The sequence below is a fragment of the Callorhinchus milii genome, unplaced genomic scaffold (genome assembly GCF_018977255.1).
Source record: "Callorhinchus milii isolate IMCB2004 unplaced genomic scaffold, IMCB_Cmil_1.0 Scaffold5, whole genome shotgun sequence".
Lineage (NCBI taxonomy): Eukaryota > Metazoa > Chordata > Chondrichthyes > Chimaeriformes > Callorhinchidae > Callorhinchus > Callorhinchus milii.
The window spans coordinates 39,902,756-39,916,712 of NW_024704746.1; the positions used below are offsets into that span (position 1 = coordinate 39,902,756).

The 13,957-nt window shown below is 39.4% G+C and overlaps 1 protein-coding gene across 2 annotated transcripts in view; it reads right to left on the reverse strand.

Annotated features, from left to right (window-relative positions):
- cped1 (cadherin-like and PC-esterase domain containing 1) overlaps positions 1 to 13,957 on the reverse strand; it is a 120,631-nt gene that overhangs the window by 98,573 nt on the left and 8,101 nt on the right. For both annotated transcript variants that reach the window (XR_488707.2, XM_007904974.2), the window contains exons 2-4: positions 13,170 to 13,356; positions 5,086 to 5,195; positions 1,917 to 2,001 (exon numbers count right to left, since the gene is read on the reverse strand). Coding sequence is in view for 1 of the 2 variants with exons in the window: in XM_007904974.2 (XP_007903165.1) it covers positions 1,917 to 2,001; positions 5,086 to 5,195; positions 13,170 to 13,356 (382 nt within the window). In the remaining variant the exon portion in view is untranslated. The remainder of the gene's footprint in view (positions 1 to 1,916; positions 2,002 to 5,085; positions 5,196 to 13,169; positions 13,357 to 13,957) is intronic.

A 13,957-nucleotide genomic window follows, 5' to 3' on the forward strand; every position in this document is an offset into this window, starting at 1 on the left:
AGCACCCCAGTCCTCGCCAGGCTTCACTGGCTCCCTAAGGATCAATTTCAAGGTCCTCAACTTCACCTATAAATCCCTTCATGCCCTCACACCTCTCTATCTCTGTAATCTTTCCTAGCCAACTCTTCTGCTCGTCCATTCAAGACGACAAACCTACTATGAATCCTTCATGCCTAAAATCAGAGGCCGAGCCTTCAGCAATCCACCCCAACTCTTTGAAACTCTCTCCCTCTACTCCTCCATCTTGCCCCTTCTATCTGTGTTTAAATTCGAACTAAACGCCTATCTTTCCAACAGTGTCAACAGTCTACGCCCCTCCTCCCTCGCTCAGCTTCTAATTCCGACCCTGTGAAGCTCTCTGAGATGTTATCCTTCATGAAGGAAACTACATAAATGCAAATTGCGATTGTCTTAGCCCCTTGAGTGCAAACTCCTATTTGATAAGGTCTCAGATCACTTAAATGCATGTTATATACAATGTGGAGGCCATAAGTCGTCATCGTATGATGTGTTTTATTGATACACTATCAACATCACTACAAAATACAGGTATATAAACTTCACATTACATTCGTAGATCGACTTAAACTTTTGTCAAGAAAGTGAATGGTTAATTTTCATTCAAATGATTGATAACAAAATTGCAAATGACCAATTTAAACCTCTGACTGAGATTATCCAACCAGTTCCTACAGCCAATTACAGTGGTTGTGGTGGTCTCTTGTCTAGAAATAACTAAAGTCAAATAGATTCCACTTATGCCCTCTGTTCAGTATCCGGATAAACTCAGTAGTTTCCCAAAAACAACCATTATTCAGCCTCAGTTTTCCCATACAGGAAATTCATCCTCGCCAAGAGATTTAAGACAACAGGGCACATTTAAAACATCAGTGAAATGGCAAGAGCAATTTGAATGCTGAAAATATTCTCCTTTCAACATTTAATTACTCAATTAATCAATGAGATGACAGATCCGTTTAAGCTTTTTACCAACTGAATTTAAAACTGGAGCAGTAAATGCATCACAGCCAATATGCTGCAGGAATGACTTCCAGCTTTTGCACTGTCAGTTTTCAAACCACGTTCACTTTCCCAGGCATATTCTTAACAGGTCAATCCCTCACAGGAAAATACTCTATGTAGATTTTCTTGTTTTTGCAGAGATGTTTTACTGTCAGAAAAGTCCGAACTTATTTTTCACATATCTTCCAATTAAACGTAAAACTCATGAAGAAAACAACAAAACAAGTTTGTGTGTTTTCATGTGAATGTGAGAAAGATCCCACGAGACCACAGTAGAACCCCACTATACAGCACCTCATTATAATTCTGATAATAATCATTGCATTATATATTAATAATAATCTTCTTTATATCACCCATCACATGGTCAAAAGGTCTCAAAGTGCTTCACAGGATTACTGTTAAGTGCAGTAAAGTATTGGTATACGTATGAATATGTATCGATGTACACATTCACTTGATAGAACCAGTATTGCACTGACCAAAATGGTAAAAAAATCCAATACTGGTTCAATCAAAATTGCCAGACGGTGTGCAAGAAAGTAAAATGGACGACCTCCGGGTCATCAGGTCACCACTAACATAATTTCCTGCTCACTGGACATGCATCATCTAGGTGCAATTTTGTTTTCTCAAGCAGTTGTGGGAGATTTGGAGCGTGGATGGGGGCAGACATCTTTTTGGCCAGCCCAAAAACAACTGTCAAGAGTGGAAAACAGTTGTTTTCTGGCTACATTAACTGACAAAGCACTATATCAAATGCAATGATTATTATTATTACGATTATAATTAAGAATAATCTCCTTTCACAGAAGACTTCATGAAACACAATTAAAAGAGTTTGTTGTGTTAGGCAAATTAAGATAGAAAATAGAAAATTACTCGCTTGTTACCTGGTAATCTTTGAGCAACATTCATGATGTGACAAAATCTGTTTTTGCTGCATAATGTCTGCTCTAACGCTGGTATTCTATTTACCTAAAAAAAAATCAACAAACCAAGAGATAATGTTATTTATAACCAACTCAAGAACCTGTATGAAAATCCTGTAGTCGAAACTTAATGACATAACATTCAAATCTCAGGTAAAATATTTCACTGAGCTGCTTTGGGTGGTTTGAAATTCCAGACACTTCGCTTTAAAAGAAGGTAAAATAACAACAAGATTCCATTTATAGAGGGCCTTTCACGTCGGGAGGACTTCCCAAAGCGCTGGACAGTTGGGCCAGGACCCGAGCAGGGGGGAAATCGTCAGGGTGAGGGGAGGGAAGGGAGGGGGCGAGGAGGGGTTAGAGAGTTGAGAGGGGAGATGAAGGCACGGTCAAAGAGAAAGGTCTTGAGACCGACTTTGAAGGAGGAAAAGGAGGAAGCAAGGCGAAGGCACTGGGGGATAGAGTTCCAGAACCTAGGGGCTGAGAGGCTGAAGGCCCGGCCACCGATGGTAGGGCGGTTGGGGCGGGGGATGTGGAGCAGACCGGAGCCAGAGGAACGGAGGGTACGGCCAGATAGATAGGGGGATAGTAGGTCAGAGAGGTAGGAGGGAGCAGGGCCGTGAATGGCCTTGTAGGTGAGGATGAGGATCTTGAATTCGACCCTCTGGGGGATGGGAAGCCAGCGGAGGCGAGCGAGGGTGGGAGTGATGTGGTCGCGAAGCCTGGTGCGGGACAGTACACGAGCTGCAGAGTTCTGAATGACCTGCAGCTTGTGGAGGGAGGTGCCGGGAAGGCCGGCGAGGAGAGAGTTCCCATAGTCCAGCCTTGAGGTGATAAAGGCATGGACCAGAGTTTCAGCAGCATGAGGGGTGAGGTAGTGCTGTAGTCTGGCGATGTTTCGGAGTGATGTTGTCGTTTCGATGACATAATCAGGTAATTTGTGTTTTAAGTCATAAAGAGATCAAATGTGAATGATGAGGGTCTCACTTCCAGAACCTCAAGACCAATTTACAATCTATATATCACTCGTTGACATACTATTATAATTGTTTCAAGTGATGACATTCTGATTGAAGGCTTAATCACTGGCTTACTCCACAACCCCCCTCCCCCCACACACCGCAAGCCCGATTCCAGATCAAGATAATTACAGGACAGTCAATGTTTAACCTTTAGATGAGGATCAATTAATTATATAAAGTTTAAAGAATGAAAATTGTGAGCATAAACAATAATAATCCTTGCATTTAACATAGTGCTGAAACACATCACTTGAATGCCTCAAAGTGTTTCACAGGATTTTACTGCAAGGAGGAGTCACTGTGTATTTTTAGAAGAATGAACAGCAATGTCCCACAAACACTCATGACGTAAGTGATTCATTTTAGTTGCGAAATTGTTGTCCAGGACAACAGGAGACACTCTCTTCTTTCCCTGACTACGCAAACCTAACCAGCAGATACGTTCTGTAGGGATGAGACCTGCACAGTGATTGAATTTCTACAATACCTTTGACAAACAACAATTTATAGCTTTGAAAGATGTTTTCTTCAACATAGAACTTGGGCTATCATCTCAATATGGCTAAGTGCAGGGGAGTATTGTTATATAGTGTGGAGGTTGGTTACATTCAATAGCTCTGTGGCCGCATTATACACAAAGCTCTAAACATCACTTTCTTTGCCCTTTGGGCACAAACTGCCACTGGGTTTCTTGTGCGCAGTAAGTGACTTCAATGACACCTCACTCTCAGGAAGTGATGTAACAGCAACCTGCCAACTTAGATATCAGACTTTTTTTTAAAAAAAGTGTGGAAGTCAGCTTGTCAGCATCAGAAGTCTAGAGTACCTTGTTTCCAGTTAGTGCTGGGCCACAGAACATCAGTGCTATCAGCAAGGCAGCACTATACCAAAGGGCTATAATGGCATTCCACTCCATTGTATTTAAACACTTCATCTCGTGCAAGGAGTCTTGGCAACTATGCTGATAAAAAGTTATCTGTGCTTAATTAATATCAATCTTTAAACTTTCTTATTGAACAACAAAACATTTGTTTAAAAATGGGAATCGAGTTGGGAAATAATCACTGGCAACAGAAAAAAAAAATCACACTGTGGTGCAATAATGACTAAAATGACAAATTCATCCAAGAGTGAAATCGACTTGCTTTCACAAGCTCAGGACCCTTTCTGTGAACTCAAGGGAATTAATCTTCAGGCTTTGAGGAAAGTTGCTTGACAGAGAAACTACCACATTGTAAAACGTGACTACCTTAGGCTTAGATCTGAACAGATTTATATTTTATGACACAGTATGGCCAGCATATAAAAGCCAGAGAAGACAATTAATTTTAAAACAACTGAGATTGATAGCTCGAAGTGTGCGGGTAAAAGAAGATACATTCATCTGTTAAAAATGATGAAGAATGACAACTTTAGATCCACATTTCATGTTTGGAGTAGGTACTGAAAATGTATCGTCTAAAGGGGCAGCCTGTGAAGTCTCACCTATTTTTAAACAGAGGTACTGATTTCAACCGGTTTCTATCAATGAAGGAAAACTGCAGGTTTGAGCATTCCATCCAGACTTCTGTACTAGAGCAGAGGTGATCTCAGCTGCTTTCTCACTTCGCATGCATCGTTTTGAAATAAACTAATAATAATCCTTGCATTTGATGTAGCATCTCATCACATCTTTTAGATGTCTTAAAGCACTTTGCAGAATATACCGTATGTTTTGTAGGCGAAGCACAGCAGCCAATTGCACACAGCAGTGTCCCACAAACAGTGGATTAATTGACCAAATTATTTGTTTTTGAAGGGATTATTACCTCCGGAAAAGTGATTTGCCAATCGACTAACAACCAACCAGGTTCTTACTTACTGCTAGGTAAACAGAAGCGTGTGGAAGAAGGAAATGTGCCCAACGTTTCGCCCTGCCCCAGAATCAAACCCAGGTCCTCTCACTTGCGAGTGCTCTAATCACTAAACTACAGGACTCCACAAGTCATGCCTTTGACACATAAATATATATAACAATATCCTATCCAGTTCTCAGGTTCTTTTATTCCAGTTACGTTGCATATTTTAAACAAGACTAGATGCTTTGCAACTAGACTGATTTTGCTTACCTTCTGATGAAGCTGCAGTTGATTAAATCCTTCCTTTGAAAGGCACCCATTATTATCCTCCTTCGCCGTGAAACAAATCAGCATATCCCACTCTTCAGCTGTACGCATTCCTAAAAACAGGAAGATTGAACTGATGTTAATCCTTCAAAATTAAATATATGCATTGCACTGAAGTGTTCTTAGTGTCAAGGTAACATTTATCTGGTTAATGTAACGTAGAAGGCCTCAATCCTAGATGTAGAGGTTAAAGGTTCAAAGCCCAGGGCTGTGTATCACCCAACACCAGCAACTAAAGTCTTTTGAATTTCATTAGTTATTTGCAAGGTCACTGGATTGGAAGCAACATAAGGATGGAGGAGGACAACCGACCATTCCCAAACTGACAGAATCTAACTGACATCTTGTGTAATCGGACCACTCAATGGCCTAATTGCTTTTGGTAGAGACTTATTCAAAGCCAGAGAGGGAGAAATGGTAAAAGTGCATTGTAAAACAAAAGAGCTTAAGCATGACCCACAATAACTCTTGATGGGCCTCTGTTTAATCAAAACCAGTTGGTGGCCGTTTCTCCCATGTCAGATGAGTTGAACTGTAACTGGTAAATTTAACACGCTTCATAATGGAAATAAAGGTCAGAGTCACCAAAAGTATGTCTAGCTACTTAAATCCCAGAAAACAAAAATATAATTTTGTTTGTGTGACCCACAGGAATCTTTTCTAATACACTTCTCAATTTGCAGAATTTTCTTGGTTCGGATTTAGATTCAGAAATGAGAATCAGAGAACTACAGATCTGGTTTTGCAGGCTGGCAGCCATATCTATTTCACCCTCAATGTAGAAATGGATATAGATTTGAATGGATGTAACTGGAATAAAAATAACCCGAGAACTGGATAGGATAAGCCCACAAAATATACAGTCAATCCACTTTATAGTATATTCTGTGAAACGCTTTGAGATGTCTGAAAGACGTAAAAGGCACAAATCAAATGCAAGGATTATTATTATTATTATTATTAACTGTGAATCTGGATATAGACAAAGCTATTCATTTTTTTTTGGTCAGTTAGCATGCGGAAATCCATCATCATATTTAAGAGTATTCAAATCAGACTGAGATCCACATATTTATGCCACCCAAGTATAGAAATTTCCTTGTGTTTGGAATGGAATTCACATTCTCTCCCTGGGTGGATTCACCCAGTTTATCTAATTCTAGAGATTATTTGTTGTAAGTTGGCAAGAGCTACCACTGCGCCAGGCTGACACATGTTACCGGTATTCAGACACAAATATCACACAATTTTCACATTGCACACCTTTTTATTCTATTTGCAGGTGACATTTTATACTTACTAGTTTGTTAAAATATTCCTGCAATGTCACTTTTACTTTGTAAATCAAAAACTACCCATAGAAAATAGCAGGCTTAGCTCTCAGTATGAAATTGCTTTTTTCTCTGAGAAGCGTCAGTTATTTTATTATAGAATACGACATCTGTTTGCAGCGATAGATATTGTAATTTTCTGCGGAATTTGATTTTGATATGTGAATTTGATTGCCGATTCAAATAAATCTATTTGCGGGGAACGGGAGAGGGAATGGAAAGTACGTGAAGTCTGCAGCTATGCACAATTCGAATAAAAAGGCAACAAAACAAACTCATAAAAAAGCAACATTAGAAATGGGTAAGTGGTATTAGAAATTGGAAATGTGTGAGAATAAATGGAATTGTGCAATAAAACTGACTAAAAGTAGAGTAGAATTGCTTAAGCAATACATTTTCCTTCTCGGATTTCTCCTCCTACAAGTAATTCATCTTTAAACAACCCTTTATATCCTTTATTTGTTCTCATGAACTTTACTTGATTGGGGAGGGAAGAGAGAGGAGCGTCCTCCTCTTTGTCAAGTAACCCATTGATATTCATTGTCCAGGCTGATATGACAACAACTTGAATGAGATGCTGGAGTGCAGCCAGAATTCGTGGAAGCAAATCCCATCTTGAGTTACCATCGACAAGGCAGGAGTGAGTGAGATGTGTTATGTCAATTATATTCGCAGTATGCACCTTTAAAGGTAACAGAACAATAAATTGTGAAGAAAATTAATTCAATCTGCAAGTTTTACTGAAATAAGCAAGATGCCTTATTTCATACCATCAACATTCAATTGAGATGGTGGCTGCAATGCCTCTACGACACAAATTATTTACCATTGTGTAAGGTAACGATTAGATGCCCAAAAAAGTGACACAACAACTTTGATTTATATAGCGCCCTTTTCCGGGTGTAGTGTCTCAGAGCATTTGACAATGGAGGAGTCTGACCCCGAGCCAGGAGGAGAGGGAGGGGGGAGGTGACCGTAAGCACGATCAAAAAGGAAGGTCTTTAGGCAGGATTTGAAGGTGGGGAGGGAGATGACAAGATGGAGGGATTGAGGAAGACAGTTCTAGAGTTTTGGGTGTAGTGGCTGAAGGCACGGTCAGTGATGGTGGAGTGGAGGGGACGAGGACCAAACAAGAGGCCGGAGCCAGCCGAGCGGGTGGGGTAGTGGGGTGGGGGGGTAAGCAAATCGGATAGGTAGGGAGGTGCGAGGGCATGAAGGGAAGACACAAATGCATCCAATTAACTCTTCCATTATGACTATTATACTAACCATTATACTAACAGTACTGCACTTTAAGATAAGCTTTTGCTGGCACACTGTGCGCTGGTTTTATAACATGTTGCATACAATGCAGATATTCAGAGGACCTGTTGGCTGTTCAAGCATAAACTGTAATCTGACAAGTGGAAGTAGATTTTCTTATAAATTCTCCAATGCATCATTGTTTTTTCTAATGGGACCTTAAAGCAGTATGCACAGACTTGTATGGAAACTAAATGCTTCTAGGTTTAATAATACGGGAATTGAGAGTTTATGACCATTTAGTGCTCAAACAGTTGCACCATAAACTTTTTTTTAAACAACCAGACATTAACAAAGTTTACTGCACAATCAATCATGCTAAATCAATGAAAAAGTGCCAAATGCTTTGACTAAGGATGCATGTATAAAACCCTAAAGCCCTAGAATATACAGACACGACAATCAGTGTATAGGGTAGAACATCTGGTTGTCATTTTACAAACAGCACGAGCAGTGGTCCAGTTTGGGAAACAGCCAGATTTAACTGGAACAAAAACCAGACACCACTGTTTCTGCTGAGACCATTTAAGGCTCAAAGGAAATTCTTTACTAAAAATGACCAGAGCGATCTCAAAAATTATATTAAAAAAAATTATCTAAGTATGTTTCAAATGGAGCACAGTCCAGTTAAGGTAAAGAAAATGTAAATATTCAAATAGAGTTCACGTGAGGGTATCAGGCAAGAAGCAAAGCAAAGGTTTGCATCGCAAAAAAATAATTTTGTGATTGCCTTCCAGGCTTCATGACTAATCCTGCTGCCTCCATGGGGAAAAAAATTTCAGTGACACTGTCCTTATTTGGTTTAAACTCTGAACTACATGTTGAATAAATATTTTACAACAAAATAGATGTAAGTCAGTCGTTCACTGCCACAGCGTGCTCCTCTTAGCCATGCAGCAGTCACTCACTACATTGAAGAAATTCCAGTAGACACGACCTATTAAACGTTATGAGCAAACTGACACAAATCATTACCAGTTTAGATTACTGAGCGCTACTTGTATAAAAACATTGATACACAAAGTATAAAAATATAAATCAAAAGGGCACCTACATTTTGAATATATTCTGTTAACCTAAATTTCCAAAGAGACAAATGTATGAGTATTCAATTATACATTGAATTGTATAATAATAATCCTTGTATCTGATATAGCGCCTTATCACGTCTTCAAGACGCCTCAAAGCGCTTCACAGAATATACTGTAAAGTGAATTGACTGGATATTTTGTGGGCGACACGCAAAGCCAATTGCGCACAGCAGTGTCCCACAAACAGTTGTGGATTGAAGTGACCAATTTATTATTATTATGTTTCTGAAGGAATCATTACCCCCAGAAAAGTGATCCGCCAATTGACTAACAACCAGGTTCCTACTTACTGCTAGGTAAACATTGGCGTGTGGAGTAAGGAAACTTGCCTAACATTTCACCTTGCCGGGAATCGAACCCAGGTCTCTCGCTTGCGAGGAGAGTGCTCTAACCACTGAGCTATAGGATTCTAAGACTAATAGTGTACAAATAACATTTTAACAGTAATGGACCTAAAGAAATGGACACAGTGAAAGGAAAATAATTCCATTAATTCTACTAACCTCAGAGTAACTTATTTAGCAATGGGTCAATGATCACGAGGTGAGGGTCAAGAAGAAGAAAAAGTGAACTTGGAAGGAGAAAGGGGTTGGTAGGAGAGAGAGAGAAAAAAAAGATTGTTTAGAAGTCCACCATGTGGACCGAATGCACTGGTGTATGATCTCGTCACAACTGTGACTGTAAGCAATCAGACTAGAGAATAATCGTTGAAGAATACACCAGAACAAAATAGAGCAAGAGCCTTAAATCCTACTGCAGTCCTCTTTTTTTTGGTCGGCCCAGTGCCTGACATATGCAGTATGCCATCACCACACTTACAAATATCAAACCCAGATGGAGAGTTCCGCGTATGTATGCCAATTACACGTGGAAATTTTCCTGTGTCTGAAATTGATTTCGCACTCTCTCCCTGGAGGGCAGCAACCTGCTTACCTAATTCTGGATAGTATTAAATAATAATAATCCTTGCATTTGATATAGCGCCTTATCATGTCTTCGAGACGTCTCAAAGCACTTCACAGAATATACTGTAAAGTGAATTCATTGTATACTTTGTGGGCGAAATGTGGCAGCCAATTGCGCACAGCAGTGTCCCACAAACAGTCGTAGATTGACTGACCAATTTTTTTTTGGCGTAAGTTAAGCCAAGAGTCAAAACTTGAGGATCCCAGAGTGTGCATTGGGGTGCTGGTGGAATTTAACCAGCTAAGGCCTTACAAGATCACAAGATTAGGTCAGAGGCAGAAATGCACTGATGGCTGATCACAGACAACCACTGGCATTCATTAAGAGCACACTACCTTCCCAGACTCTTGGCTAGAATCCGTGCATCATCTTAAAGTAATCTTAAAGTTTGTCAAGTCCTATCCTGAAAAGAAAAGTCCCCGATTTTTCAGTACGAAAACTTTGCATATGTTTGCATAATTCTTCCCAATCTTAAATTGTAAGGTAAAATAGTCTTATATGGGTTAACAATTGGGTATAATTTCAGGCCTCTGGTTTAATTCTTAGTAAACAAATCCATCACACACAACTGTGTATAATTTAGCACTAATCTGACAATGCTACACAGATGCTAAGAACATGCCTGATATGCAGTTTTGACAGTTTTCTCATGTTAGAAAACTATGCATAGAAATATACAGCGTAGAAGGAGATTATTTGGCCCATCGAGTCTGCACAGACTCACAGAACAAGATCAATTAAATTCTCATCTTATACCTATATCCCCTGCATTATTATCATGGAATCCATAGAGTTGTACCCCTCACCATATCTGTGTAATACATGACCAATTGTGCCCATTTGTGACAATCAGATAGCATTCAAAAAATAACCAACTGGGCCTCATTGTCATGCTGTTGTTTTATGTTTCTTCACAATCCAGAACTGAACTGCTATCTTACTCTTTTATCCAGTGAGCAATAAATCACCAAACGAGTTTCAAAACAAACATGACCCACATGCATTGCAGATGTTCTGAAATAAATTTCCATTAGCTCACAGTCCAACTGGATATCTAGATTGAAGTAATTTCTCCTAATTGTAGCATAAAACGGAGCAGGGCAAACTTCCAAATTACATGAAGACAAAAAAAGCCGAAAAACAAAGGGGAACAGATTTAAGAATGTGAACAATTACAACAACTGAAACTGTAAAACAAGAAATCTTGATTTCAGAGAGAAAGTAAGTATAGAAGGACCTGGGAAGGAAATACTTGGATATTGGCAAATTCTATGTATTTCTGTTTTCAGGTATATTTGTATACTCATTTCAAACAGTAAATAATTAACACTTCCCATAAATTAAGTAAAAATTTGCTTTTATGATTTTATTGGCGGGGAGGGTAACTTCACCATCAGCAGGACACCTCAACATCAATTTGCACAATATACTCTCATCCCGTTTTTGTCTCCAATTAACATTTTTTTTGATAAAAATGGTCAGACTCCCCCTCCACACCCCCCATTATCTTTCATAATGGTATCTTTCCTCTCCCTATCACTGTCAGCTCCTACCTCAGGCAAGCCAGGATTGTTAAGTGCCTTGGGACTTCCTCCCAACATGAAAGGGACTGTATAACTGTAAATTTGTATTGTATTATGTAAACGTGCATTACTGGATAGACAACATGGAGGTTAAGTTTGATCCAGTTTTTTTGTTTAAAAAGAAATTCTAACTTTTCAAACAAGTTAATTGACGAGACAATCAGAGAGATTATTACCAACATCACTTGACCTCATGTGGCAGGCGATCAAAATAACCTAAAATATCACAGTTATAATCTTCTAATTATGCTAGCTCTCTGCAGTCAGAATGTCTGTTTCTTTTCCTCAATTTCCTTATATCTTGGGCTGCGGCATTTAACAAAGAATGACGTGGTTACTCTGAAGCAGAACAAACGGTATCTGCCTTCATCTTGGGTGAGCATTGTGGCTATAGAAGCTGGCCCACTGCCAGCAAATATTTATTTCTGAGAAACTTCCTGAATGGGCTGAGGGAAACACGTGTTCTTTTGGAGTTGGAATGACTGGGACACAGAATGCAAGATAAACATATTCGTGTGGAAAAAAAATTATGTTCTGCCAATGTAAATCTTTAGTTTGGAGGGTCACGGAAACAAGGTTCACAAACATGAAATCCTGAAATGTAGCAGCACATTTACAGGCAACTTAAAATATTAGACTGTCTCACTATTGCGTGCGGAAAACTCACTGCTACAACAGGTTTAAGCACAAGGCAGGCTCAAGCTGTTGCAGAGAAGGGGCCGTGACCATGTAGGTTAGTGAGGTGGGAATCATGAGTGAGAGTGAGGAGTAGAGGGTTGTGCAGACACTAACAGTCATTAGACTGCGCTCTTTGGTTTGGTTAGAGGTAGTGTGTCCTGACTGTCTCCCAGCCAATACTTCCAAAAATGCTTTGAGACGTCCTCCTGACCTGAAAGGCGGTGTAAGAATGTAAAATCATTGTTGTTGTCTTTACAACAATGTCAACTTGCATTTATATAGAGCCCTTCGTGCACAATAGCATCTTGGAGCACTGAACCTCTGAGGTTTACAACCTTAATAAAATCGCTTTTCTGCCCCATTTGTTTAGTTCTGTGATTTATTCCGATAAGTATCTATAATGCATATATAGTTAGATATATAATATATATATTACAATATTATTTATAATTTAATTCTGAAGTTATTTGCATTACAACTGCACTGGGACAAATTGCTAAACGTAGAACAGAATAGTATTTAATCAACATCAATAAATTTGCCTCCTGTAGCACCTGGACCTTGATTCCCTTGAGTCTTGTTAAAAACAGAAAGTAACTTTTTCAGTTTAAAAGTATCTGCCCTCTTCTATAACCTACAGTTAGCTCTCATGCCTGTATTTAAACTAAACGGGACATCGAACAGGTCCTGAAACACTGGTCGAGGACAGCAGAAGAAGAATGTAAAACAACCAGGAATGTATCAGTTGGGTCAGCAGGTCCAGACAACCTACTCCAGTTGAGATGATTTATGGAATCAGGATGGGAAGGATATAAATGCAGACTGCTCGCACTGCCCCTGAGCTTACCGAGTATGAAGTGGTATTACTCCTAGCAGCTGTGGGGCAGCACAGTTCATAACCTATTCAACTGACCTCCTAGTTCAAGGATCAAAAATAACAGAAGGCCTTCGTGAAGGTAAGATAAAAATAGAAAACAAATGTACACTTCAGACAAGTCAGCTATTTCAAAACAGATACCGTCGTCCACTAATAAAATCACACAAAGAACAGCTGCGACAAATATTTTTTTTCTTACCTTCATCTTTGTATCCTTCCTTGTAGCCTGAATCTCTATTAGATTCTGGAGACAGTACAATCCCATAACCATATTGTGCAAATATCTGCTGGTACAGCCGTAGATCAGATTCACTAATGGAATGATATCCTCGAAGCACCACAGTTTTTTTATGGTTGTCCAAGGCATTGCGTAGTATGGATTCAACCTGCCAACGACAAATTATTATTGTTAAGCATTTCTTTTTGCATCAAGATAAATATGAACTGAAAATGTACACAGAGCCCAGTGTTTGTGTAGCATTTTAATGTCTCTTTTTTTTACTCCATGTTTGGCAAAAAAGCTATGTTTGGGTTTGTTCCTCAGGAGAGAGTGCAGTATGAACTGTGAATTACTGGGGCAAAATCACCAGGTGGAGTGTTTGTTTCTGGATTCATGCAATTGACACTAAAAGCACTTTAAATCCGACAGATCCCAATCACACTGGGCTCGCTCCTCTCTGTCTGTTCAAAACTCTCAGGTTTTCCAATCAACTTTGAATAGACTGAATCTTTTTTGTATCGATAAAAATATACAATTATGACCACTTGGAAGTTCTGAGCGCAATTACTTTAATAACTAATAAAAGACCAACAAGGTTCCCTGGCAGATGAGACAATTCAATAAAAGTTTGATCTCCAAATATGTACCCTGATTTTGGGAGAATAAAATTAAATCACTTGTATACGTGAGAGAGAAAGGAATCAAGTGGGGTATCGAAGAGGCTTCAGGAGGTGGGGGTTTAGGTTGGGTGGAGGCTGATGTGGAGT